This window comes from Mesocricetus auratus, unplaced genomic scaffold (genome assembly GCF_017639785.1).
Source record: "Mesocricetus auratus isolate SY011 unplaced genomic scaffold, BCM_Maur_2.0 Super-Scaffold_4256, whole genome shotgun sequence".
NCBI lineage: Eukaryota > Metazoa > Chordata > Mammalia > Rodentia > Cricetidae > Mesocricetus > Mesocricetus auratus.
The window spans coordinates 25,986,142-26,014,017 of record NW_024429182.1 but is presented as its reverse complement, the minus strand read 5'-3'; the positions used below and the strand labels follow the sequence as shown (position 1 = coordinate 26,014,017).

Below are 27,876 nucleotides of genomic sequence, written 5' to 3'. Positions count from 1 at the left end.
CTTTCCCCTTGTGAAAGCCACATTGGATGTTTTACAGGTGTATGTTCCAGATACTATAAGTTCTTCTCAAGAGAAATCTTTTGGGTCCATCAAATCTTCTCAAGATGTAGCATTAGACAATAATTTGGATAGTAAAATACTAAATGTAAAAAGAACCTCTGCTTCGTGGGAAAATGGTCTAGAAGATCTGGTTGAAAATGAAGATTTGATTGAGGATTTAGAAAAAACCCAAGAAACACAAAACATGGAAACTGAACTTACTGATGAAGATATAGATAAAACGTTAGGGGACTGTAGAGTCTTCAAAAGTCACAGCAACAAGGTATGCGTTAAGAACTCTTCTTGGCTTATTTTTCTGAAGTTGGGCTTCCTTGAGGACCTTTCCTCTTTTTGTGTGTTTGTGTGATTATGTGAATGTGTGCACTTATAGGTCAGAGATCAACATCAGATGTGATGTGTGTATGTGTGTGTGTGTGTGTGTAGGGTCAGAGAACAACTTTGTGGAGTAGATTCTTTACTTGTAGGGATCTGCCTGTTTCCCCACCACTGCTGGAATTTACATACATGCGTTTAGCTTATTATGTGGGTACCTGGGATTTTAATTCAAAATGAGTATATGATATTTTACAAATATGTATTTCAGTCCACATTCTGATTTGGGTTTTGAGATAGGGTTTTGTTGTGAGGCCCTGGCAACTTAGAGCATGCATTGTTGAACATGCTGTACTCAGATTTGCCACCATCCTCTTGTTTCTGAATCCCGCATGAAACTTTAAATCTTTTTACTATGAACACACGAACACACACACACGCACGCACGCACACACGCATGCACGCACGCACGCCTGTGCCTTGATGACTCATATTCCTTTATCTAACAGGACACTTTTTCTGTTTTTATGTACAGTTTCACTGTGTAGCATATAGCAGCTCAGTCCAACCTGGAATTTGCAGAGATCCACCTGCCTTTTCCTTATGAGTGCTGGGATTACCATGTCCAGTGACTGGGGCACTTTAACTCATCCTGTAACATTTCCTACAGAGTTGGTCCTTATGTTCCCTGCATAGGAAATGTGGTGCTAACAAATCATGGAGTTGTGTAGATAGAATGAGGTAATACAACTCTACCAAACTGTTCTTAGTGGGTAATAAATACTGTTTTTAAGATAAATGTATTTTCTTGTACAGGCTTGTTTCTAAAATGTGGAGAGTCATACTTGAAGAATATATATAGTTTTATAATTTTGAGTAAGACTATTAATACCATCAAAAGACACGATTATAATTGATTAAACTATAATAGCTATCTTTGAACATTCTATATTTCTCTTGGAACTTACTCTTTCCTATGAAATATATATGCTTATTTTAGAAACTGTTGGATTTAATAGAAGACTTGAAAAAAAGACTAATAAATGAAAAAAAGGAAAAGTTAACATTGGAATTTAAAATTCGAGAAGAAGTTACACAGGAGTTCACTCAGTATTGGACTCAACGGGAAGCCGATTTTAAGTAAGTTATTTCTTCATGACCTGGTAAGAATTGAGATTTATCTGTTTATTTGTTTTATATCCATTTCTTAATTTATATTAGGTGACTTCTGAATGTGACGACTTCTTTACACAGATATATATATTACATATGACTATTTAAATTGCTCTCTTAATGGAATTAATCTGTTGTAAAGGGAGACACTTCTTCAGGAACGAGAGGCATTAGAAGAAAATGCTGAACGTCGCCTGGCAATCTTCAAAGATTTGGTTGGAACATGTGACACCCAAGATGAACCAACAAGTAGAATTTGTACCATGAAAGTTGGAACTGAAGTATGTTAATGAAAATATTGAAAATAATCAGCGAAGTTTGGTTGCAGGACTTAATATCCCACATCAATGATGAGAAATGTTGATATGTTGATGTTATGAAATACTATTGTTTAAAATTAAGACAGTACTATGTGGTTTTATGTATTGTGTGTTTTTTGGGTTGTATTTCTGAGACAGGGCCGGCCTCACTGTATAGCCCAAGATGGTCTGGCGCTCCAGTCTTCCTGCCATAGCTTACTGAGTACTGAGATGACAGGTTTATGTACCTTGCTATAAACAGTTTAAATGGAACCTTGGTTTTGGAAAAGGTTTTTTTTTTTTGGGTGGCATTTGTTTCCATTTCAGTTTTTCTTGAGTCATTGTTTTACTTGTAGGCAGTGACAAGTCATTTTTCTTAGATTATAGAATACCCCTTTCAGAAATGTCTTACAATTTATGAGAAAAATTAAAGATGTAAAGGAGCCCTTAATGGGTCACTTACTTAATTGTCCTGATCATAACAGAAGCATGTATTTATGTGTAAAAGGGCTTGCATTGTTACAAAAGTACTATTGTTTAACTCTAGGAAACTTGATTAACTTTTGCCGCTCCCACAAGCTCATAAGGGTATTTGGAGGGATTGTTTTGGTTTTCTCTGGATATGCACTTTGTTTCTCAGCCACTGGATTCAGTGGTCTGGGACAGAGATCTCCAGGCTCTCACTGTCATTCCATCATGTGTACACGGTTGCAGTGTGGACTTTGGCATGAGGATGGAGGATACTTTCTTGGGTAACTGTGAAATGCCACATAAGACTCAGTATGTGATTGAAGGTATACTTGAACTAGGTAATTAAAATTGTTCAGTAATAACTTAGATTTATGATATGAGGAAACAGGCTTTATGTTTTATATTTTAGAAGATGAATAGTGACACAAATTTCGTATAATTGGGGGATTCATGTAATTTGAAGAATTTTAAATTGTGAATTTTTGCTGTTTATAAACTGTTACGGTATTGCCACATGTAGTGAAGTTCACTGTTAATTTTAGACATGTGGTTTTTGCTATTTTTAGGAAGCGCGTAATTATTTAGGAGTTGAAGATATTATTGATTCTCTTCAAGATGATGTCACTGATATTAAGAAACAGGCTGAACTTGCTCATTTATATATTACATCTCTTGCTGATCCTCAGGAAGCCATTGCTTGTTTACAACTAAAATTTAATCAAGTTAAAGCGGAATTAGCCCAAACTAAAGAAGAATTAATTAAAGCCCAAGAGGAGCTAAAAAGTAGAGACAGTGGTAAGTGCATCTTAATTTGGATTTTATAAATACATAAAAACTGGAGTGTAGAGATTTGTGCATCTTTTTATCTTAGTGACTATAAAATGTTTTAAGCTACATAACACATCTGAACATTTTTACAATTTGTATTGTGATTTACTACAAAAAAGAGATATGTATGTATGTCTATGTGCATATGTATTTGTTTTGCTTTGTTTTCCAGACAGGGTTTCTCTGTGTAACTGCCTCAGCTATCCTGGAACTCACTTTGTAGACCAGGCTGGCCTTGAACTCATAGAGATCCACCTGCCTCTGTAGCCTCCTGAGTGCTTGGACGAAAGGCATGCGCCACTATGCCCAGCCTAAAAATATTTCTTAGGGCTGGCAGATAGCTCAGTAAAGTTGGTGCCATCAAGACCTGAGTTTGATTCCCAAACCTTATACAAAACAAGTCTGGTGTGGTGGCATGTGTTTATGATCCCAGTGCTGGGGATGTGGACAGAGACAGGCTCTTGGAACTTGTGACTAGCCAGCCTAGCTTAGTTGAGCACAAGTCCCAGTTAAAGACTGTCTGAAAAAGAACAAGGTGACAGTGCCTAAGGATGGTCACTTGAGGTTGACATCTGTCTTCAGGTGTACTGGTGTAACTGACACACATGTGCATGTACATGCACACACAGACAAGAAATAAAAACAACTAAATAGTTTTTAAACATTTACTTACTATTAGAGAAGACTTCTCAAAATGAGAGCAGACGAATGACAAATCAAGCAGAGGTGCAGTGCTCCACATTTTACTGTATGAAAGAAGAGAGCCAGAAAACAGCAAGTCAGTGGTGTCTTATTAAGTTGACCAGACGGACACTACCTAATTGTATGTGACGCTACAGTGTTTCTATTATTTAGCTTATGTCCATCTGGTGTGCTCAAAGTTTTGAAAGTGGCTATTCCTGAAACAATATCATCTTGTAATTTACTATTAGCACTGTCAAAATCTTTTCCCGAATTTAATGTAATTTATTACCTATGTTTCATTCAATGCTCTTTTTAATTTTAGATGCTTAGACTTTTCTTATTAATATCCTTTATATTCACAGGATCAGACTCTTTGGTTCAAGTGCTCAAGACATCAACTAAGGTAATGTAAGCTTTACTTTGTCCTGGTAAGATTTTTTTGTTTTCTTTTTTATTTTCTTTTGTGTAACAGCTTCAACTGTCCTGGAACTCACTTCATAGAACAAGCAGGCCTTGAACTCACTGAGACCCATCTGCCTTTGCCTCTCAAGGTGATTTTATATCTTAACAGAACGGTATATTCGTGACTGTCACCATTCCCTGGATTATCTGAACATGAGGCGTACGTTATTTTTATGGCTGGAACCAAGAACTTCACACTATTAGGCACACTTCCTACCACTGAGGCATACTTGAGGCTGGGTGGGCTTTAATATTTTGATATATGGTCATGGGTACCTCACTCTGTATTAAACCCCATAGCTATATATTCTTAAGTATTTCATATGTTACTCTATTTTTCTGGGGGAAATAACCCTATTTAATAAGGTGGAAGCATAAGGATGAGAAACCAAAACTGATTTCTTTCAGGTAAAACCACCATTTACCACCTACCAATTACCATGGTAGGTGATTGGAAATAGATTAATAAAAGTGTATGTGTATAATATTCTGTAAGTATTTCATTTCAGAGCACACTTTTTTAAAATTTAATTTTAAATAGCTTGCTTCACATGTCAATCCCAGTTCCCTTTCCCTCCTCTCCTCCCAAGCCTCCCCCCCCCCCCCACCCTATTCCCACTTCCTTCCACATAGGGGATATCTAGAGTCTGTCATTTCACTCAGGGCAGGGTCCAGGCACTCCCCTAAGAGTCCAGGCTGAGAGAGCATCCCTCTTTGTGTTATGGACACACGATGCCTGTTTGTGTGCCAGGGATAAACACTGATCTACTGCCAAGGGCCCCATTGGTTGCACTGACTCTCACATTCAGGGGGGGTCCAGATCAGTCCCATGCTGGCCTCCTCGCTGTCGGTCTGGGGTCCAAGAGCTCTCCCCTGTTCGGATCAGCTGTCTCTGCTGGTTTTGCCAGCCCATTCTTTGCCAATTTGCTCTTCGCTCTTCTCTCTCTGTCACTGGGTTCCATGGGTTCAGTGTTTAGCTGTGGGTGTCTGCCTCTGCTTCCATCAGTCACTGGATGAAGGTTCTAGGATGGCATATAAGGTAGATGTCAAGTTCATTATCAGGAATGGGCATTTAAGGTGGTCTCTCCACTATTGCTTAGCTTGCCAGTTGGTGTCATCCTTTTAGATCATTAGAGGTCTCACTGGTGCCAGATCTCTCTTCAAACCTATGACTCCCTCTATTATGGTATTTCTCATCCTGTTCTTGCCCTATTCTACCCCCCACTCAACCTTCCTGTTCCCCCATGACCTACTCCCTCCTCCTCATCTCCCCCTCTCTTCTTCCCAGTCCTCCCCCCCCACCTCCCATCGAGTTCCCAATCTGTTCAGGAGAGCTTGTCTCATTCCCCTTCTCTGGGGTACCATGCGTATCTGTCTTAAGTTCTGTCCTGTTTCACAGACACTCTGTCAGTGTATTGCAGACTGGCACTATCCTGATCCAAGTCTAAAATCCATACATGAGTGAGAACATACCATGTTTGTTTGTTGTGACTGGGTTACCTCCCTCAGGATGGTTTATTCTAGTGCTATCCATTTGCCTGCGAATTTGAAGATTCCATTGTTTTTTTCTGCTGAGTAGTAAGTACTCCACTGTGTAAATGTACCACATTTTCTCTATCCACTCTTCAGTTGAGGGGCATCTAGGTTGCTTCCAGGTTCTGGCTATTACAAATAATGCTGCTATGAACATAGTGGAACAGATGTCTTTGTTGTATGAATTGCATCTTTTGGATATATGCCTAAAAGTGGAATTGCTGGGTCTTGTGGTAGATTGATTCCCATTTTCCTGAGGAATCTCCATACTGATTTCCAAAGTGGCTGTACGAGTTAGTATTCCCACCAGCAGTTGAGGAGTGTTCCCCTCTCTCCACATCCTCTCCAGCATAAATTGTCTTCGGTGTTTTTGATTCTAGCCATTTTGGCAGGAGTAAGATGGCATCTCAGAGTTGTTTTGATGTGCATTTCCCTGATGGCTAAGGATGTTGAGCACTTTCTAAGTGCCTCTCAGCCATTTTAGACTCCCCTATTGAGAATTCTCTATTTAGTTCTATACCCCACTTTTTAATTGGATCCTTTGGTGTTTTGGAGACTTGCTTCTTGAGTTCTTTGTAAATTTTGGAGATCAGTCCTCTGTCAGATATGGGGTTAGTGAATATCTTTTCCCATTCTGTGGACTGCCTTTTTGTCTTGCTGACTGAGTCCTTTGCCTTACAGAAGCTTCTCAGTTTCAGGAGGCCCCATTTGTTAATTGTCAATCTCAGTGTCTGTGCTACTGTCATCATGTTCAGGAAGCGGTCTCCTGTATCAATTCATTGAAGAGTATCTCCCACTTTCTCTTCTAAGAGTTTCAGTGTAGTTGGATTTATGTTGAGGTCTTTGATCCAGTTGGACTTAAGTTTTGTACAAGGCGATAGACATGGATCTATCTGCAGTCTTCTGCATGCCAATATCCAGTTATGCCAGCAGCATTTGTTGAAGATGCTTTCTTTTTTCTATTGTATAATTTTAGCTTCTTTGTCAAAAATCAACTGTTCATAGGTGTGTGGGTTAAAATCAGGGTTTTCAATTCGATTCCATTGGTCTACCTGTCTATTTTTGTGCCAAAACCAAGCTGTTTTCAGGACTATAGCTCTATAATAGAGCTTGAAGACAGGGATGGTGATGCCTCTGGAAGTTCCTTTATTGTACAGGGTTTCCTTGGCTATCCTGGGTCTTTTGTTTTTCCATATAAAGTTGATTATTATTCTTTTAAGGTCTGTGAAGAATTGTGCCACTATTTTGATAGGAATTACATTGAATCTGTAGATTGCTTTTGGCAAGATTGCTATTCTGTTTTTTTTTCTTTTTTTATCAGTTTTTATTTTAATTTTAAATGGCTTGTTTTACATGTCAATCCCAGTTCCCTCTCTTTCCCCTCCTCCTGCACTCCCCTTCCCCCCACCCTCCCACCCTATTGCCAAATCCTTCCACATAGGGGATATCTAGAGTCTGTCATTTCACTCTGGGTAGGGTCCAGGCACTCCCCTAAGAGTCCAGGCTGAGAGAACATCCCTATTTGTGCTATAGTCACACGATGACTGTTTGTATTCCAGGGATAGACACTGATCCACAACTCAGGGTCCCATAGGTTGCCCAGGGCTTCTCGCTGACACTCACATTTGGGGGGTCCAGATCAGTCCCATGCTGGCCTCCCCACTGTCGCTCTGGGGTCCAAGAGCTCTCCCCCTGTTCAGATCAGCTGTCTCTGCTGGTTTTGCCAGCCCATTCTTTGCCAATTTGCTCATCACTCATCTCTCTCTGTCACTGGGTTCCTTGGGTTCAGTTCAGTGATTAATTGTCTGTTTGCCTCTGCTTCCATCAGTCACAGGATGAAGGCTCCCGGATGGTTATAGACATCAAGTTCATTATCAGGAATGGGCATTCGAGGTGGTCTCTCCACTATTGCTTAGCTTGCCAGTTGGTGTTATCCCTTTAGATCACTCGAGATCACTCTGGTGCCTGATCTGTCTTCTATCCTATGATTCCCTCTTCCCCCTATTCTACCCCCACCCACTCAACTTCCTGTTCCCCCATGACCAACTCTCTTCCTCTTCACCCCCTCTCTTCTTCCCAGTTCCCACTCCCCCCCACCCCTCGCCGTGTTCCCCATCCATTCAGAGGATCTTGTCTCAATCCTCTTCTCTTGGGTACTATGCATATATGCATATCTTTTAGGTTCTTTCCTGTTTCCCAGACTCTCTATCAGTGGAAGTGCAGACTAGCACTATCCTGATCCATGTCTAACATCCATATATGAGTGAGTACATACCATGTTTGTCTTTTTGCGACTGGGTTACCTCACTCAGGATGGTTTCTTCCAGTGCTATCCATTTACCTGCGAATTTCAAGATTCCATTGTTTTTTTCTGCTGAGTAATACTCCATTGTGTAAATGTACCACATTTTCTCTATCCACTCTTCAGTTGAGGGGCATCTAGGTTTCTTCCAGGTTCTGGCTATTACAAATAATGCTGCTATGAACATAGTGGAGCAGATGTCTTTGTTGTATGAATTGCATCTTTTGGATATATGCCTAAGAGTGGAATTGCTGGGTCTAGTGGTAGATTAATTCCCATTTTCCTGAGGAATCTCCATATTGATTTCCAAAGAGGCTGTATGAGTCGGCACTCCCACCAGCAGTGGAGGAGTGTTCCCCTCTCTCCACATCCTCTCCAGCATAAATTGTCTTTGGTGTTTTTGATTTTAGCCATTCTGACAGGAGTAAGATGGTATCTCAGAGTTGTTTTGATGTGCATTTCCCTGATGGCTAAGGATGTTGAACACTTTCTTAAGTGTCTCTTGGCCATTTTAGCCTCCTCTATTGAGAATTCTCTATTTAGTTCTGTACCCAACCTTTTAATTGGATCCTTTGGTGTTTTGGAGACTTGCTTCTTGAGTTCTTTGTAAATTTTGGAGATTAGCCCTCTGTCAGATGTAGGGTTAGTGAATATCTTTTCCCATTCTGTGGCCTGCCTTTTTGTCTTTTTGACTGTGTCCTTTGCCTTACAGAAGCTTTTTAGTTTCAGAAGGTCCCATTTGTTAATTGTCGATCTCAGTGCCTGTGCCAATGGTGTTATGTTTAGGAAGTGGTCTCCTGTACCAACTCGTTGAAGAGTATCTCCCACTCTCTCTTCTAAAAGTTTCAGTGTGGCTGGATTTATGTTGAGATCTTTGATCCATTTGGACTTAAGTTTTGTACAAGGCGATAAACATGGATCTATCTGCAGTCTTCTGCATACCAGTACCCAGTTATGCCAGCACCATTTGTTGAAGATGCTTTCTTTTTTCCATTGTACAGTTTTAGCGTCTTTGTCAAAAATCAAGTGTTCATAGGTGTGTGGGTTAAAATTAGGGCTTTTGATTCGGTTCCATTGGTCTACCTGCCTATTTTTGTGCCAATACCAGGCTGTTTTCAGGACTATAGCTCTATAATAGAGGTTGAAGTCAGGTATGGTGATGCCTCCTGAAGTTCCTTTATTGTGTAGGGTTGCTTTGGCTATCCTGGGTCTTTTGTTTTTCCATATAAAGTTGATTAATGCTCTTTCCAGGTCCTTGAAGAATTGTGATGGAATTTTGATAGGGATTGCATTGAATCTGTAGACTGCTTTTGGCAAGATTGCCATTTTTATTATGTTGATCCTACCAATCCAAGAGCATGGGAGATCTTTCCATTTTTTGGTATCTTCTTTGATTTCTTTCTTTAAAGACACAAAGTTCTTGATATACAGGTCTTTCACTTCCTTGGTTAACATTATCCCCAGATATTTGATGCTGTTTTTGGCTATTGTAAAGGGTGATGTTTCTCTGATTTCTTTCTCAGTCACTTCATCATCTGTATATAATAGGGCCACTGATTTTTTTGAGTTTACCTTGTATCCTGCCACATTGCTGAAGGTGTTTATCAGCTCTAGGAGTAACCTTGCGGAGTTTTTTGGGTCACTTATGTAAACTATCATATCATCTGCAAATAGTGAAAGTTTGACTTCTTCTTTTCCTATTTGTATCCCCTTTACCTCCTTTTGTTGTCTTATTGCTGTAGCTAGAGCTTCAAGTACAATATTGAAGAGATATGGAGAAAGTGGACAGCCTTGTCTTTTTCCTGATTTTAGAGGAATTGCCTTGAGTTTCTCTCCATTTAGTTTGATGTTAGTTGTTGGTTTACTGTATATTGCTTTTATTATATTCAGGTACGTTCCTGTTATCCCTGATCTCTCTAGGACCTTTATCATGAAGGGGTGCTGGATTTTGTCAAAGGCTTTTTCAGCATCTAGTGAGATGATCATGTGGTTTTTCTTTTGCAATTTGTTAATATGGTGGATTACATTGATAGATTTTCTAATGTTGAACCATCCCTGCATTCCTGGGATGAAGCCTACTTGATCATGGTGGATGATTTTTCTGATGCGTTCTTGAATCCGGTTTGCGAGTATTTTATTGAGTATTTTTGCATCGATGTTCATGAGGGAAATTGGTCTATAGTTCTCTTTCTTAGTTGTGTCTTTGTGTGGCTTGGGTATCAAGGTAATTGTAGCCTCGGAGAAAGAGTTTGGCAGTGAGCCTCCTGCTTCTATTGTGTGGAATACTTTGAGGAGTATTGGAAGTAGCTCTTCTTTGAATTTCTGGTAGAATTCTGCACTGAAGCCATCTGGGCCTGGGCTTTTTTTGTTTGGGAGACTTTTGATGACTGCTTCTATTTCATTAGGGGTTATAGGTGTGTTTAGATTGTTTATCTGTTCTTGATTTAGTTTTGGCAAGTGATATCTATCCAGGAAATTGTCCATTTCCTTTAAATTTTCAAATTTTTTGGAGTACAGATTTTCAAAGTATGCCCTGATGATTCTCTGGATTTCCTCAGAGTCCGTTGTTATGTCCCCTTTTTCATCCGTGATTTTGTTAATTAGCATGCTCTCTCTGTCTTTTGGTTAGTTTGGACCGAGGTTTGTCTATTTTGTTGATTTTTCTCAAGGAACCAACTCTTTGTTTCATTGATTCTTCTCAGTGTTTTCCTGGTATCTACTTGATTGATTTCAGCCCTCAATTTGATTATTTCCTGGCGTCTGCTCCTCCTGGGGGAGTTTGCTTCTTTTTGTTCTAGAACATTCAGCTGTGCTATTAATTCTGTAGAATGACTGTTTTCCAGTTTTTTCATGTGGGCACTTAGTGCTATAAACTTTCCTCTCAGCACTGCTTTCAAAGTGTCTCATAAGTTTGTGTATGTTGTGTCTTCATTCTCATTGAAGTCGAGGAAGTCTTTAATTTCTTTTTTTATTTGTTCCTTTACCCAAGGATGGTGCAATTGTGCATTGTTCAATCTCCATGAGTTTGTAGGGTTTCTGCGATTTGTGTTATTCTAATGTTAATGCATGGCGGTGTGATAAGATGCCGGGGGTTATTCCAATTTTTTTGTATCTGTGGAGATTTGCTATGTTTCCTATTATGTGGTCAATTTTAGAGAAGGTTCCATGTGGTGCCGAGAAGTAGGTATATCCCTTTGTATTTGGGTGGAATGTTCTATAGATATCTGTTAAACCCTGTTGGGTCATAACTTCTATTAGTTCTTTGGTAAGTTTCTGTCTGGAGGTCCTGTCTAGTGGTGAGAGCGGAGTGTTGAAGTCTCCTACTATTAGTGTGTGAGATTTTTTGTGCATTTTGAGCTGATCCTACCAATCCAAGAGCATGGGAGATCTTTCCATTTTCTGTTGTCTTTTATTTGTTTCTTTAGAGACTCAAAGTTCTTGATGTACAGGTCTTTCACTTCTTTGGTTAACCTTACCCCAGATACTTGATGCTGTTTATGACTATTGTAAAGGGTGATGTTTCTCTGTTTTTTTTCTCAGCCAATTGATCATCTGTATATTATTAGGGCTGCTGATTTTTTGAGGTAACCTTGTATCCTGCCACTTTGTTGAAGGTGTGTATCAGCTGTAGGAGTTCCCTTGAGGAGGATTTGGGGTCACTTATATAAACTATCATACCATCTGCAAATAGTGAAAGTTTGACTTCTTCTTTTCCAATTTATATCCTCTTGATCTCCTTTTGTTGTGTTATTGCTCTAGCTAGAACTTCAAGTACAATATTGAAGAGGTATGGAGAGAGTGGACAGCCTTGTCTTTTTCCTGATTTTAGAGGAATTGAGTTGAGTTTCTCTTCATTTAGTTTGATGTTAGCTGTTATCCCTGATCTCTCTAGGACCTTTATCATGAAGGGGAGTTGAATTTTGTCAAAAACTTTTTCAGCGTCTAGTGAGATGATCATGTGGTTTTTCCTTTGCAGTTTGTTTATATGTTGTATTACATTGATAGATTTTCATATGTTGAACCATCCCTGCATTCCTGGGATGAAGCCTACTTGATCACGGTAGATTATTTTTTCTGATGTGTTCTTGGACCCGATTTGCTAGTATTTTATTGAATATTTTTGCATCGATGTTCATGAGGGAAATTGGTCTATAGTTATCTTTCTTATTTGTGTCTTTTTGTGGCTTTTGTACCGAGGTAATTGTAGCCTCTGGGACTGGGCTTTTTTTGGTTAGGAGATTTTTGATGTATTCTTCTATTTCATTAAGAGTTATAGGTCTGTTTAGATTGTTTATTTGTTCTTGACTTAGTTTTGGCAAGTGATATCTATCCAGGAATTTGTCCATTTCTTTTCAATTTTAGAGTTTTGTGGAGTACAGGTTTTCAAAGTATTCCCTGATGATTCTCTGTATTTCCTCAGTGTCTGTTGTTATGTCCACCTTTTCATTTCTGAATAAGCATGCTCTCTTTCTGCCTTGTGTTTAGTTTGGACAACGGTTTGTCTATCTCGTTGATTTTCTCAAAGAACCAATTCTTTGTTTCATTGATTCTTTGCAATGTTTTCCTGGTTTCTACTTGATTGTTTTCAGCCCTCAATTTGATTATTTCCTGGCATCTACTCCTGGGTTAGTTTGCTTCTTCTTGTTCTAGAGCATTCAGTTGTGCTATTAATTCTCTAGTGTGACCGTTCTCCAGTTTCTTCATGTGGGCACTTAGTGCTATGATCTTTCCTCTCAGTACTGCTTTCGAAGTGTCTCATAAGTTTGGGTATGTTGTATCTTCATTCTCATTGAATTCCAGGAATTCTTTAATTTCTTTTTTATTTCTTCCTTTACCCAGGGATGGTGCAGTTGTGCATTGTTCAATTTCCATGAGTTTTTAAGGTTTCTGTGATTTGTGTTATTGTTGAATTCTAATTTTAATGTATAGTGGTCTGATAAGACAAAGGGGGTTATTCCAATTTTTTTGTATCTGTGGAGGTTTTCTATGTTTCCTATTATGTGGTCGATTTTAGAGACGATTCCATGTGGCACCGAGAAGAAGGTATATCCCTTTGTGTTTGGGTGGAATGTTCTATAGAGGTCAGTTATCCCAGTTGGGTCATAACTTCTATTAGTTCTTTTGGTTAAGTTTCTGTCTGGAGGTCCTTTCTAGTTGTCAGATCAGAGTGTTGAAGTCTCCTACTACTAGTGTGTGAGATTTTATTTGCGATTTGAGTTTTAATAATGTTTCTTTCATGAATGTGGGTGCCTTTGTATTTGGGGCATAGATGTTCAAAAATGAGACTTCATTTTGATGAACTTTTCCTTTGATGAATAAGAAATGTCCTTCTTCATCTCTTTTGATTGATTTTAATTTGAAGTCTAATTTGTTAGATATTAGGATTGCTACACCAGCTTGTTTCTTGGGACCGTTTGATTGGAAAATCTTTTCCCAACCCTTTACTCTAAGGTAACATCTATCTTTGACGTTGAGATGTGTTTCTTGTATGCAGCAGAAGCATGGGTTCTGTCTTTGTATCCTTTCTGCTAGTCTGTGTCTTTTTATAGGCAAGTTGAGACTGTTGATATTGAGGGATATTAATGACCATTAATTGATGATTTTTCTTTGTGCTTGATTTATTGGTAGTGGAGTTATTGTGTGTAGGTTCTCCTCCCCCTCCCTTTTTTTTTAGTGTTTGATAAAGTGGGATTATCTATTGCCTATGTCTTTGTGAGTGTAGTTATCTTCATTGGGTCTAGGTTTTCCTTCCAGCACTTTCTGTAGAGCTGGATTCATGGATACGTATTGTTTAAATCTGGCTTTGTTACGGAATATTTAGTTTTCTCCATCTATGGTAATTGAATGCTTTGCTGGATGTAGTAGTCTGGGCTGCCATTCTTGTTCCCTTAGCATTTGTAGGACATCTGTCCAGGATCTTCTGCTTTCATAGTTTCTGTTGAGAAGTCGGGTGTAATTCGGATAGATCTGCCTTCATATATTACTTGGCCTTTTTCTTTAGCTGCTCTTAATATTTTCTCTTTATTCTGTAGGTTTGATGTATTATGTGGCGAGGTGACTTCTTTTTCTGGTCCAGCCTATTTGGTGTTGTGTAAGATTCTTGTATTTTCATACGCATATTCTTCTTTAGGTTAGTGAAGTTTTCTTCTATGATTTTGTTGAATATGTTTTCTGTACCTTTGAGCTGTATTGCTTCGCCTTCTTCTATACCTATTATCCTCAGGTTTGGCTTCTTTAAGGTGTCTCATATTTCCTGGATATTTTGTGTTAGGAATTTGTTGGACTTGAGATTTTCTTTGGTTGATGACTGTATATCCTCTAATGAGTCTTCAACACCTGAGATTCTCTCTTCTATCTCTTGTATTCTACTGGTGATACTTGCATCTGTAGTTCCTGATTGTTTACCCAGCTTTTCTATGTCCAGCATCCTCTCATTCTGTGTTTTCTTTATTGTTTCTATTTCAGCTTCAATCCTTCAACTGTTTGAGATGTTTCCTTCAGGCTGGAGAGATGGCTCAGAGGTTAAGAGATGTTTCCTTCATTTGTTTGGTTGTTTTTTCTTGGTACTTTTTAGATTCTTAAGAGATTTGCTTGTTTCTTGAATTTTTTGATTCATCTTTTCCTCCATTTCATGTATTTTTTTGTTTTTCTTTTATTTATTTAAGGGATTTTATCGTTTCGCCTTTGAGGGTCTCTATCATCTTCATAAAATGATTTTTAAGGTCTGTTTCTTCTGCTTCATGTATGTTGTGCTTTTCAGGTCTTGTTGGCATTGGGTCTCTAGATTCTGGTGGAGTCATGTTGATCTTTCGATTGCTGAGTGAGCTCTTATTGTGTGTTTTCCCATCTGTTCTTCCAGTGGGTTCACGTGGGGTCTTGCAGTCTCCACTGGTCTCCTTCTTTCCTGAAGCTGAAGCTGAGGACGCTGGAGGGTTGGGTGTGGAAGTACTGCCGTCTTTCCTGTGTGGAGGATCCTCTGGATGCCAGGAGCGGCCCCCGGAAGATTGAGGGAATAGGTTATTGGCGGGGCGGGGAGGGGTGGTCCCAGGGGGACCCAAGCTCACAGGAAGCTAGGACGTCGAAGGGTAAGGTCTGGAAGGACTGAGTCAGAGCACACTTTAATCTTTAGGTAATTTTGGTTTGTTTTACTTAGTTTTTTAAAAACAGGATCTCACTGTGTTGACCATCTACTCTTGAACTTGTGTACAGGAGCAGTCTTCCTGCGTTCTCCTCTGTAGTTTGCAGTATAAGCTTTTCCCCTGCATCTTAAGCTCATGTTTTGAGTATTACTTAGTGATATTTATCTCTAAATGTTTTCTGTTGCCAGAGTCCTCAGTTATTTTAGGGTGAAACTTAAGAAATAACTTGCAAAGTGTTTTATCAAATTTGAAAATAGACCAATGTGATGTAGTATGAGTAGTCCCCATGTTTGTTGTAGCTTCCTGCATTAAAACTATTTTAATTGTTTTGTTTTAGGTTGATACATCTTTAATCAGCAATAAATCAACGTGTAATGAAACAGTTGCAATGCCTAAGAACAGCAGAACCCACACACATTCAGACAGGAAAAGAGTAAATGAAGATGGACTTGAGCAAAGTGAACCACCAGCAAAAAAAGGTATTGGCACTTCAGTTACCTACAGGGGTGACTCACAAGCAGGAGATGACCTGACTAAGTACAGGTTTTAGGAAAACGTAGATACCATGATCTAATCTGTTACTGGTTGTTTTTTACTCATAGCCTTTTGGGGTCTGCTATTCAGCCTCCAAATAAATACTTGGAGGCTTATTCTTACTTATGAGTGCCTGGGCTAAGCTTGGCTTGGTTCTAGCCAGCTTTTCTTAGCTGGCTCCAGGAGTCTGCTTTCCTCCTTTTCTCACTCCCAGATTTGCTTGCCAGTCCTGCTTATCCTTTCTCCGGCCTCACTGTTGACCATTCAGCTCTTTTTTAGAGTCATCAGGTGTCTTAGATAGGCAAAATAACACAGCTTCACAGAGTTAAAACAAATACAACATAAAAGAATACAACACATCTTTGCATCATTAAAACAAATTTTCCACAGCAAAAAGAAATGTTAACACACCTTAAAATAATATTCTACATTACTAATCTATCAGGGAATAAGTGTACATAAAGTTGTCTTTTATTTAATCAATAAGGGTTTAGGTACCAGGCTTTTATTATTTTCTGATATTTCATTCTGTGCTATTAATAGGAAAATTTACATTTATAAAAAGTTTGTTTTTGCCAAAACCTGTGCTCAGTTTACAATTTTTATTCATTTGGAGAAAAAGAAAAAGGGATTCTTGCCAGACTTTGAGCTAAATATTCCTAACAAAAGCTGTACTTGAGTTTTATTTTAAAATGCTAGAGTAAAGTCTGTTAAAATATTGTAAACTGAAAAAAATTTTTTGAAATACTTAAAAATTGTCAAATTTGTTAAAAGGGGGGAGTGACAGAAAAGGGAGAGTTGCTAAGCTCTTTCAAGTTAAACTGATTCTCTAAGAAATAATTAAGAAAGTATCAATTGCAATTGAAAGTATCAGTTACAATCAGTCACATTCAGGAAAACATTGGAAAATAGGTTCTGCAGCTTTTAAGAAAGTAGGGTTAGTAGCTGGATGTTGTGTATGTGCCTGTAATCCTATACTGGGGTGTTCAGGCTTCAGGTGTATGGGCTTGAGGCCTTCCTGGGCTACATGTCAAGATTGTCAGCAGAATAAAAAGCTAAATCCAAAGAGATACAGGCTGGACAGCAGGCAATGCCAAATTTTACCTCCTCTTTTAAGTTAGAAAGAATATAAATTATAAATATTTTTGTTTCATTATCTTTTAAAGATTTATTTATTTTTATGTGTATTCTTCTTGTACATATGTATGTGTTCCACGCGAGTGCCTGGTGCCTTTAGTGGTAGAATTGGGCAATGAGTCCCCTGAAACTGCTGTTACAGGTGGCCGTGAACCATCATGTTGATGCTGGGAACGGAACCTGGTTCTCTCCGAAGAACCATTTACCCAGCCCCCAAAATTATAAACTTAAAATTATATAAATAATTAAAACTACCCAATGCACTTTTAAATTAGACCATGTGAAATGAAATAGACATTGGTCTAATGTAATGGTACAAGATTATATTGACCTATATTAGTTACTTACTGCTGTGGGAAGTGGCTAACAAAGCAACTTAAGGTAGGAAGGGTTTATTTTGGTTCACAATTGAAGGGTCTGTCTTCATGCAGGACTGTGAGTCAGCCGATCACATTACACCCGCAGTAAGCGAGCAGAGATGAATGCTATGTATTGTTCAGTTTGTTTTGTCGTTATTAAAATGTCTAGGGTGTCATCCATAGGATGGTTACTCACATGTGGATGTATTTCCACCTCAGCTATCTCACTCCAGAATCTCCCTCACAGACCCACACAGTTTTAGCCACCAGAGTTTTGGCAAAGATGATGAATATATTCATTGGAGAAAAGACAGCTGAATTAACAAATGGTGTTGGGGAAAACTGTGTTCATGCATAAATGGGGGTAGATCCTTTTCTCTCACTTTGCATGAAAATCTACTCCAGATGAATAGAAAACCTTAGCCTTAGACATGAAATTGAACTCTTGCTTCTGCCTTGCTTCAGATAGCAAGCGCAAACTGCTAGGCCTGACTTGTTATGTGAGTGCTGTGGATCAAACTCGGGTCCTCATGATAGCACTCAGACTGATTCAGGATCTCTCACTGGAACCTGTAGGCAGAGTTTTTAGTCAGGACTTCCAGCCAGCTCTGTTCTGTCAGCCAGTTCGCAAATAATCACACAGAGACTTAATATTAATTATAAGTGCTTGGCCGATAGCTTAGGCTTGTCACTAACTAGCTCTTACAACTTAAATTGACCCATTTCTGTTAATCTATGCGCTACCCTGAGGCTCATTTACCTCATCCATGAATTTTCCATGTTGCTTCTTCCACTTGGGTCACAACTCCTCTGACTCTGCTCTCTTCCTTCCAAGTATTCTCTCTGCTCCAAAAATCCTGCCTAACTATCTGCCAATCAGCTTTTCATTAACAGTGAGGGTAACACATTTTCACAGAAGGATTATTCCCCAGTCTCATTGGTTAGGGTAGACTAACTAGTCAGTAAGTCCCAGATACTCACTTTTTTAACCCTCCCCAGTGCTGGGATTTCATGTGTGTGCCATCAGGCCCAGCTTTTTTCCTTGGTTGCAGGGATCCATCTTGGGCCCTCATGCTTAGGTGACAAACACTTGATCAACTGAGTCTCTCATTGGAGCCTGTTAGCACTAATCTTAGGGTAAGGGCCAGCAGAGTTATCCTTACCCTAGGAATGTAGACACTGAGCCTGCTAACATGTTTGATTAGTTGAGCCCTCTGTATGTTTCCAGATTGTGTTAATAGCATCTTATCGCTACAGCACAGCACTTACTTTGATCTTTATACCTACAACACAAGAGCCATTAACACTGCTTCCTGTGCCCATAATCAGTTAGTAGTTTATTCATGAGTTAGTGAAAGGTGAGGCAATATGTGTTATATGACTTCTGAAAATTTCAACCGCCTTCTGCTTTTATCTATGAAGAAATTTAATGAGATGCTCAATTTGTGAGTCACTGACATTGTAACTATAATTTGAAACTGCTCTTTAGGATATAGTTGGCTGCCTGAATGTCACTGTAATTCCCTGTCCCCTGTCCTGTCTCATAATGTTAGATAAAGGTCCATGGAATTAAGTTAAATGATAAATACTAGAAAGTGAGTACTCAGAAGTAACAGCCATTATTTTGTTAGATCTTTTTGGTCAACTCAGACCTGGAGCTATACTTTTTATTTAAGTGGATTAAGTTGTGTATGTTTTCTTTTAAAAGTTCTTTTCAGTTTTTCATTAGAAATTTGATATTCCTAGTGTTGCAAATGGTGGTTTATGTGCAGCTGTTGCTTTGTTATGTTTTGCTAGATTAATAAAAAGAGTACAAATGTTCTCTTAAAGGGCTTATACTTGTTAGTCCGCTCATCACTGAAGATCAAAAGAAAAGTGAAGAAATGCAGCAGCCTGTTTCAGAAGGTGGGGAAGGCATTAGAGCTTTACAAGAAAAGAATGAAGAGCTAAAAAGGCTTTTAATTATTGGTGAGAATGAACTCAAAAGTGAAAAGGTGGAAAAAGCAGAACTGAATGAACAGGTTGTGAGTTTGCAGCAGCAGCTTCATTTTGCTGAAGAAAAGAACTTGTCTCTGAGGGCAGAGGTGGAGCAAATGCAGGCCAATTATGACAGTGCAGTTGCTGAGCTACATATGCAGAAAGCTGTGAACCAAGAGCAAGAGGAGAGGATCCTCAAATTGTCACAGGAGATGGAAACTGCCAAAAGAAGCATCACAACCAGTGTTTCACAGATAAAACTAATGCAAACAAAAATAGATGAACTAAGGTCACTTGACTCATCTTCTCATATTTCAAAAATAGATTTACTTAATCTCCAGGATCTGTCAAATGGTCCTAAAGAGGAAAATTTGCTGAATACATCACTACAGCTTTCAGGTAATGACTTGTCAAGCAACTGGGTCAAAGACTGTCATATTCAAGAGCTCTGCAGGGAAAGTTCCTTCCACTCTAGTATTGAAGCCATTTGGGAAGAATGTAAAGAGATTATGAAGACTTCCTCCAAAAAGTCTCATCAGATTCAGGAACTGGAAGAGCAAATTGAAAAATTACAGGTGGAAGTAAAAGGCTACAGGGATGAGAACAATGAACTACGAGCAAAGGAGAGTGAGGATACGCATAAAGTTCACCAACTGAAAGAAAAAGAAAGACTTATACATCAGCTCAGAGAGGAACTGCAAGAAAAAAGTGTTACTCTCAGTGTTCAAGTACAGCTTGTGGCTGAAAGAGAGAATGCTCTTTCAGAGCTTACCCAGGATGTTGAATGCTATAAGGCAAAAATAAAGGAACTTGAAATGATAGTAGAGACCCAGAAAGATGAGTGTAGCCACTTAGCTGAAGTAGAGCAAGACCTTTTAGAAAAGGAATCTGCCATCTTAAAGCTAGAAGCAAGTTTGAAGGAATTTGAAGCAAATCACCAGCTTCACATCAAAAGCACCAAAGATTTTAATGAAAAGGAAATCAAATTGGAAGAAGAAATCACACAGTTGACAAATGATTTGCATGATATGAAACAGTCACTCCAGTTAAAGGAAGAGGAAAGAGAAGCTAGCAGTCAAGAAACAGAAAAGTGAGCTAAGTTTTATTTAAACTATCTAACGTATGCAAAATATTTCACATTTTGTGTGTATATGTTTGTGCCTGTGTGTCTGTGTGCATGCGTGCATATTTTCAGAGGTCAGAGACTAACCTGTGGGAGATAGTCCCTTCCCTGTAACATGGGGGGCCCAGGAATTGAACTCAGGTCATGAGGCTTGGCAGCAAGCACCTCTATTCACTAAGTCATCGCACTGGTTCCAAGCATTCATTTTTCTACATAATTTTTGGAGCACTTATATGGATGTCAATTAATTTGATAGAATATAGCATATATGATGAATGAGACACTTGAACTTGGTTCACATAAACCTTTAGAAACAAAAGTTGTATGTAAACGTTATACTCCTGAGACCCTACATGACCCCCTCTGAAGCACTTACTGCTAGTTTACATATTCTATTTTGTGAAAAGATGTAGTTCTGTAACACTTGTGCTGTTTCATGCAATGATCCTGAGCAGCCAGTGTTGCCTGACAAGTGTTTTGTGATTCTTTTTTTCTCTTTAGATTAAAAGAAGAACTTGCTGAAAAATCTGTTCTTGCTCAGAATCTCCAAGCAGATCTGCAGAGGAAGGAAGAAGATTATGCTGAGCTGAAAGAGAAACTCACAGATGCCAAAAAACAGATTGAGCAGGTACAGAAGGAGGTAGGTTATATGAAAACTCCTGTGGACACTTTAGTGTGGTACAAGTTTTTCTCCCTTAGGTTTTAAATTTAGGTGTTGATTTTAAGATTAAACTGAAATCTGTGAACTTGAATGTTTCTTAAAATGGTAAGTGACATTAATTTACAAAAGAAAATGCAGCTAATGTAAATAAACTGAAGGTTAGCGAGAAGAAAAATATGTGGATCGTGGCGTTGGAAGTGATCCTTGCCTGCTGCAGGTAATAAACATTTCTCCACTCAAAGGTTTGTGTATGTAGAAATAGATATGCTTTAGATATAGGAGTTTCTCTAAAAAACAAAGTAGTTTTTGTTTGTACTTGCTACTTAGGATATACAGAGTGACTTATAACAAATTTTCCATTATAATTTAGTTTAGATGGGGTTTGGCGCCTTCTGTGTTGTATGGCTGTAGACTAACATAATTTCAAACTAGAAAATTTGGTTATGTAATTCAAATGTGTAAACATACAAAGAAAATTTAGCGAGGGAAAAAAATCCATTCCGTTTCTCCTAGTTATGTTCCTTGAAGGTAGTACATGTAGACAATTATTTTCTTGCTGTCTAGTTTTTCTTTGCTCTGTATTTCCCCCCTTGTATCTTCCAATGAAAATTGAAAATGTCTTGTTGGGTGTGGTGCACACATCTTTAATCCCAATGCTTGGAAGTCAGGGGTAGGTGGATCTCTTAGTTCAAGGACACCTTGGTCTGCAAAGTGAGTTCCAAGATAGCCAGCCCCACAGAGAAACCCTGTCTTGAAAAAAAAATTGAAAACATCTTAAGAGCCCTCTCTTCCCTTCCCCTTCCCTCTCTTCCCCTCCCCCTCCCCTCTCTTCCCCTCCCCTCCCCTCTCTTCCCCTCCCCCTTCCCTCTCTTCCCCTCCCCCTTCCCTCTCTTCCCCTCCCCCTTTCCTCTCTTCCCCTCCCCCTTCCCTCTCTTCCCCTCCCCCTTCCCTCTCTTTCCCTCCCCCTTCCCTCTCTTCCCCTCCCCTCCCTTCCCCTCCCCCTTCCCTCTTCCCCTCCCCCTTCCCTCTCCCTCCCCCTTCCCTCTCTTCCCCTCCCCTTCCCTCTCCCTCCCCCTTCCCTCTCTTCCCCTCCCCTTCCCTCTCCCTCCCCCTTCCCTCTCCCTCCCCCTTCCCTCTCTTCCCCTCCCCCTTCCCTTCCTTCTCCTCCCCCTTCCTTCCTCAGCAGGTAAGCTTCCTTTAGAGAAGAGAAGGGGGAAAAATAATACCATTTGAGTTAAGCCAGCAGCGATGTTAGCCATGTGTCATGGGAAGCCACTTGCTGGGGAGAAGGAACTCTAAAGCAGGAGCAAGGGAGATCAAAGTATTAGAACAGAAATAGAAAAAAAAAAGGCTGAACTTTTGCCACTTAGTAATGTGTTACCTTTAGCAGTGTCTGTCTTTTTCAGTTGGGATTAAAGGACGTGATACTTCAGGATATGGCCATAAATTTTAAACAACAGCAAAAAGTGTAAAAAATGTTCAATTGACTTTACAAATTTTGCTTTGTAGGTATCTGTAATGAGAGATGAAGAGAAATTATTGCGGATTAAAATTAATGAGCTGGAGAAAAAGAAAAACCAATATTCTCAGGAAATAGATATGAAACAGCGGACAATCCAGCAGCTCAAGGTAGCAGTTATGTTGTTAATGATGCTTGAAGTCCATTCTGCTGTTAGATTTTATTGCCTGATAAAATGTGTTTTTTTTATTTTATTAAATTTTTGTCTTGTTTTGTTGCTTTGAGATGGGGTGTTACTTTGTAGTCTGGATTGATCTTGATCTCAGAAGCAAGTCATTCCGTCATCACTTCTTGAGATTATAGGCACAAGCCACCAGACCTTACTAACATACAATTGTATGTTTTGTTTTGTTTAGATCCAGGCAGTCCAGCCTGATCTGTAGTGATCTATCCTAAAGTAGATTGTAGAGATTGTTTTGAATGGGTAAAGGGATTGGAGAGTGGAATCTTGGTGACCTGACAGGTTAAAGTTAGAATTGTAATTGAACTTTTCCCCTTAAGACTTTTGATACTTTTCTCAAACCTTATAAATGCTTTTTAGATAGAGGACTCTTAACGTTTTCTACATTTTGTGTTTCATAATGGAGATATCAAAGTTTTTCCTGTAATCAGTATATATATGTTATACATATTTTTGCATCTTGGGATAAGTGAGAACACATTTGTGTAAAATACTGAGTAGGTTATAATGACAGTCATAACTGATAATAAAAGTATAAGATTATTATTGTCTACTTTTATGTATATGCATGTGTTTATATGATTAAATGTGTGGTTGCACATGTGTCATGGCACATGTATACCCACTGCATGTGAGGAGGTCAGAGAACCACTTATGAGATGACTCCTTCCACTCTGTGGGCACCAGGGATGGAACCCAGGCAGGCTCATCATTTTACTAGTTCTCTTTTCTGTTTTTTTTTTTTTTTTTGTAATAATTTACTTTTATATTCATTGGTGTTTCGCCTGCGTGTGTATCTGTGTGAGAGTGTCAGAAGCCTTAGAATGGGAGTTACAGACAGGTGTGAGCTGCCATGTGGTTGCTGGAAACTGAACCTGGGTCCCCTGAAGAGCAGCCAGTGCTCATAACCTCAGAGCTGTCTCTCCAGTCCCTGTTTTCTGTTTTTTTGTTTTGTGTTTTCAGACAGGACTTCACTGTGTTTCACTATATAGTCTTGGCTGGCTGACCTTGATCTCACACAGATTAAATACATGTCCCAGCACACCTAGGTTCTATTAATACCTACTTATTCACTGCATTAGAAGTTGTGTGGGTCCTGGGAGAATGGAGCCAGTGAATGAGGTGGACTAACATCTTATGCATTAGTCACAATTTATGCTCTGAGGGTTAAGAATGGTCACATGAGTAATTCATAAGCTCAGACTGTATATAATCACAAGGATAAGGCATATATGCTTTTTCCATATAGACATATAAAGGGTAGTTTAAACATTTAATTGAATAACAACAGAATGCAATAATGAGTTATCTGAAGTTAACTCACTTGGGAAGTGCACAAAAAACACATTTCAAAACAATTTATGTTTTGAAGAAACAGATCATAAGATTTTTGTTTTGTTTTCTTGGAGTGTTTTCACAAGTACTGGCTCGACGTTCTCCTCAAAGGATTCCATTTCTGGACTGTTTCATCATCTACTATTAAGTATTGTTAAGTATTGATTTATGTGCCCTTAATTGTATTCTTTAATTTTGTAGGAACAGTTAAATAATCAGAAAATGGAAGAAACTGTACAGCAGTATGAGAGAGTATGCAAAGGTCAGAACCATGTTCCTCTTTCTGGAAATAAATTGACTGTTAAATAGTTGCAGTAACAGTTAACTTTTTTCCTAAAAATGTTGAAATGATGGAATCTAAAGATGTTATCAAAGATAAAAAGCATTAATTCTGCTGAATAACTTTAAAATTAAAATTGATTATTAGAAAAACAATAAGTAATATGCATTCAGTGCAACACTGATTTCTTGGTAATGGCCTGTTCACTTTAAAAATATTTTTATTATTCACCCTCCTCCCAATTTTCAGATTCACCCTACTTTTCCTGTCCCACCCAATTTCTCTCTCTCTCTCTCTCTCTCTCTCTCTCTCTCTCTCTCTCTCTCTCTCTCTCTCTCTCTCTCTCTCTCTCCCTCCCTCCCTCTCCGTCTCCCTCTCCCTCCCCCCCCCTCTCGCTCTCTCTCCCTCCCCCCTTCCACTGGAGCAAGGCCACCTTAGCAGGGGCTGTCCTCTCAGAGAAAACTGACCTTTCCTTTCCCAGCAGGTTAATGGTTGCCAGTAGCTTCTCAGCTGTGTGTGGGATTCTGTGTCCCATTTCCCTCTGCATGGTGCTGTTAGGGCTGACTTGGTTTTGCACATCTTTATGCACTCTACTGATTCTGCAGTAATTCCTGGGCTTGCTGGGTGAGGGGCCCTTTCTGTTCTTTCTCTTATTACATTATCTGTGTTCTTTTGTTGAAAAATAAATTAACTGTAAATATGATTTCTCATTTTTGATCTATTTTTCCTCATGCCAGCATGTCACTATTATGGAAACATTGCGATGTTTTTTAAAATGTGAGTCCACCCATTTTTGTGTTTCATTTGTGAAAATGTTCTGGCTCCTAGGTGCTGTTCATTGCCACATGAATTTTAGGATCGGTCTGTTCACTTCTTCATAAAAGCCATGAGTAATTTTAGTAGTGATTGTGTTAAAGCTGTTCTAATTGGGAAGATGGGTAGTTAACAAAATCTTTCATGCTGAATGTACCTTTGTATTTCTTTAGGTCTTAAGTTGCAGTGATTATTTGTGTATGATTTTCAGTGTACACATTTTCTAAATTGTTTTATTAAAATTATTTGAGTTCTTTGTGATATCGTGAACTGTTGACAATAGGTTTTTTTTCAAACATCTAGATCTAACTGTTAAAGAGAAGGTGATTGAAGACATGAGGTTGACACTAGAAGAGCAAGAACAAACTCAGGTAGAACAAGACCGAGTGCTTGAGGCTAAGTTAGAGGAAGCTGACTGGCTAGCCAAAGGTAAAATGGACTGCATCTCAAAACCTACTTTCTTGTCTTAATTTTCTTGGATTTCTTCCTTTTCAGAAGTAGTGTAGAGTTTATAATAATTCATAATTTTTGACACTTGGTCTTTTCTACTGTGATGACAATTATTTTTTCCTGAGTAAAGTTGTATATCATAAAGAAATAAGAATACTGCATTATGGGGCTAGAGAGAAGACTTGGTGATTAAGGACACTTGTAGCTCTTTCTGGGGATCTAGGTCCAGTTCCCTACACCGACATGGTGGTGTACAACCAATCATCTATACCTTTAGTTCCAGGAGCTACAGTACCTCTTTTGATTTCTGTGGACAGCAGGCATGTACATGGAGCACATACACACATGTAGACAAAACACTCATCCACATAAAATAAACAATAAATCTATAAAGAAAAAGCAAGCTTTGATTGATTTGTATCTGCAAACTTTTAGCATTATTTTGTTTATCTCAGTAAGTACTGACTCCATTGCTGTCAACAGCATCAATTTTTCTAGCATATGTAGAAAATTACAATACTTACTATTAATTAAGATAGTTATAGTCTGATACAAAAGGGAAGAAATAAATGTACTTACTTTTATGGTATTTTTTACATGTAATTTTGTGTGTTTGCTGAGTTAGCCTAATTATCTGCATGTAAAGTGTGCTTGATGATATATGTGGTATATGGCATGCTTGTGATTGGATATTAGTGTTACGATATGAAGGACTCTAACCTGTGAACTGTGTAATTGGTGGATGAAGATCTTCATACTTTCCTAGCCATTTTCATAGATAGGACTTTTTCTTTCTTTAGCACTTCAAGAATTGTATCATGTATTCTCACATTAAAATAAATTTATACTCAGTACTTGGAAGACTAATCTTTGGGCACATGAGACATGCCTAATGTTTGTCTTCGCTAAGGAAGGATGAGGGCTGCTTGCTGCAGAGATGATTCGGAGATTAAGAATGTGTTTTGCCCTTGTAGAGGACCAAGGTTTGGTTCCCAACACCCATGTGGTGGCTTATCACCATCAGTAACTCAGGTCCAAAGGATCTATGCCCTCTTCTGACTTCGTTGTGTACCAGGCATATGTGGGATATATAATACATACGTACGTACTGTGTATGTACATATAAACAAATAAGGTAATCTTAGAGAATTGGATGAGACTGCTTAAAGTTCAGCTGTCAGAATAATTTTAGAACCATTTTGGTCTGTATTTTGGGCTCTGCTGATTTTCATTCTCTTCCTTCCTTGGTCATATGTATTGCTGCATTCATAACATTGTGTGTCCTTCAACTTAGAATTGGATACATGGAAAGAAAAATTCAAAGATCTGGAAACTAGAAGTAATCACAGGTCAAACGAAGACCCCGAGGGTGACACAGACATACTTAGGAAGATCAGTAAGCTTCAGGACGAGCTGCAGGTATCATTTCTGTCACTCCCTTTTCTGACCATTGTATTTCTGTAAGAGAACTCAGCATTTTGTATTTTATTCCTAGTTCTGTGGGTGAAATAATACATGGTGATTAGTAATGTAGAGAAGAAACTTTTAATGCATTTTGGAAATATCCTGGGGAAAATTCCCTAGACATACTTTATTATGAGTCAATGAAATCACAGGGCTCGTGTCCTCAATTTTATGTCTTATATGTGTAATTAACTGTGTGTGTGCATGTGCTTGCGTGTGCTTTTGTATAACAGCATATGTGGAAGTCTGAGGACAGTTGTCAGGAGTTGAGGTGGAATTTCCTGTTTCTGCTGCTAAGCAGCATCTTCAGGCTAGTTGGATCATTAGCATCTGGTAATTCTACCTCTGCCTCTCCCATTTGCCATAGAAGTGCTGGGATTCTAGATGGAAGGATGCCCCATGTATATTTTAAAACATGGGTTCTAGGCCTATCTTTGAGGGGACAGGTTCTTGCAGCTAGTACTTTTACCTACTAAGCCCACTCACTCCCTGACAGTGTAAATGTAATTGTTAGGTTACTGCTTTTGCAGTCTTTGTATCTATTTTTTACTCGGTTTCTTACCTAGCAAATACTGACTGCTCTGGTGAAGACAGCCATTGGGAGACCTATTTGATTGGTGACTTTCCCCGTGTTTGATTATAAAATGGAATAGAGTTATAGCTCTAAACATTGAAAAATGAAAATATGATACATAAGAGAAATCTTACATTTATATATACTGTTGTTCAGATTTAATGTAGTATATGCAGAATACAGTATTTGGGGAACTAAATGCTTTT

At 38.8% G+C, this 27,876-nt stretch overlaps 1 protein-coding gene across 3 annotated transcripts in view; it reads left to right on the top strand.

Moving 5' to 3' along the window:
• The window catches only part of Kif20b (kinesin family member 20B), a 61,384-nt gene that overhangs the window by 16,756 nt on the left and 16,752 nt on the right, over positions 1 to 27,876 (top strand). Inside the window, exons 13-24 of one of the 3 annotated variants that reach the window (XM_021224939.2) lie at positions 38 to 322; positions 1,373 to 1,512; positions 1,688 to 1,826; positions 3,002 to 3,110; positions 4,190 to 4,230; positions 15,601 to 15,742; positions 19,124 to 20,360; positions 20,895 to 21,033; positions 22,564 to 22,683; positions 24,291 to 24,351; positions 25,486 to 25,611; positions 26,927 to 27,051. In XM_021224939.2, the coding sequence (XP_021080598.1) occupies positions 38 to 322; positions 1,373 to 1,512; positions 1,688 to 1,826; positions 3,002 to 3,110; positions 4,190 to 4,230; positions 15,601 to 15,742; positions 19,124 to 20,360; positions 20,895 to 21,033; positions 22,564 to 22,683; positions 24,291 to 24,351; positions 25,486 to 25,611; positions 26,927 to 27,051 (2,664 nt within the window). Of the gene's footprint in view, positions 1 to 37; positions 323 to 1,372; positions 1,513 to 1,687; positions 1,827 to 2,881; positions 3,111 to 4,189; positions 4,231 to 15,600; positions 15,743 to 19,123; positions 20,361 to 20,894; positions 21,034 to 22,563; positions 22,684 to 24,290; positions 24,352 to 25,485; positions 25,612 to 26,926; positions 27,052 to 27,876 lie in introns of all 3 variants that reach the window. The other 2 variants (XM_021224935.2, XM_021224926.2) reach the window with 2 other exon arrangements.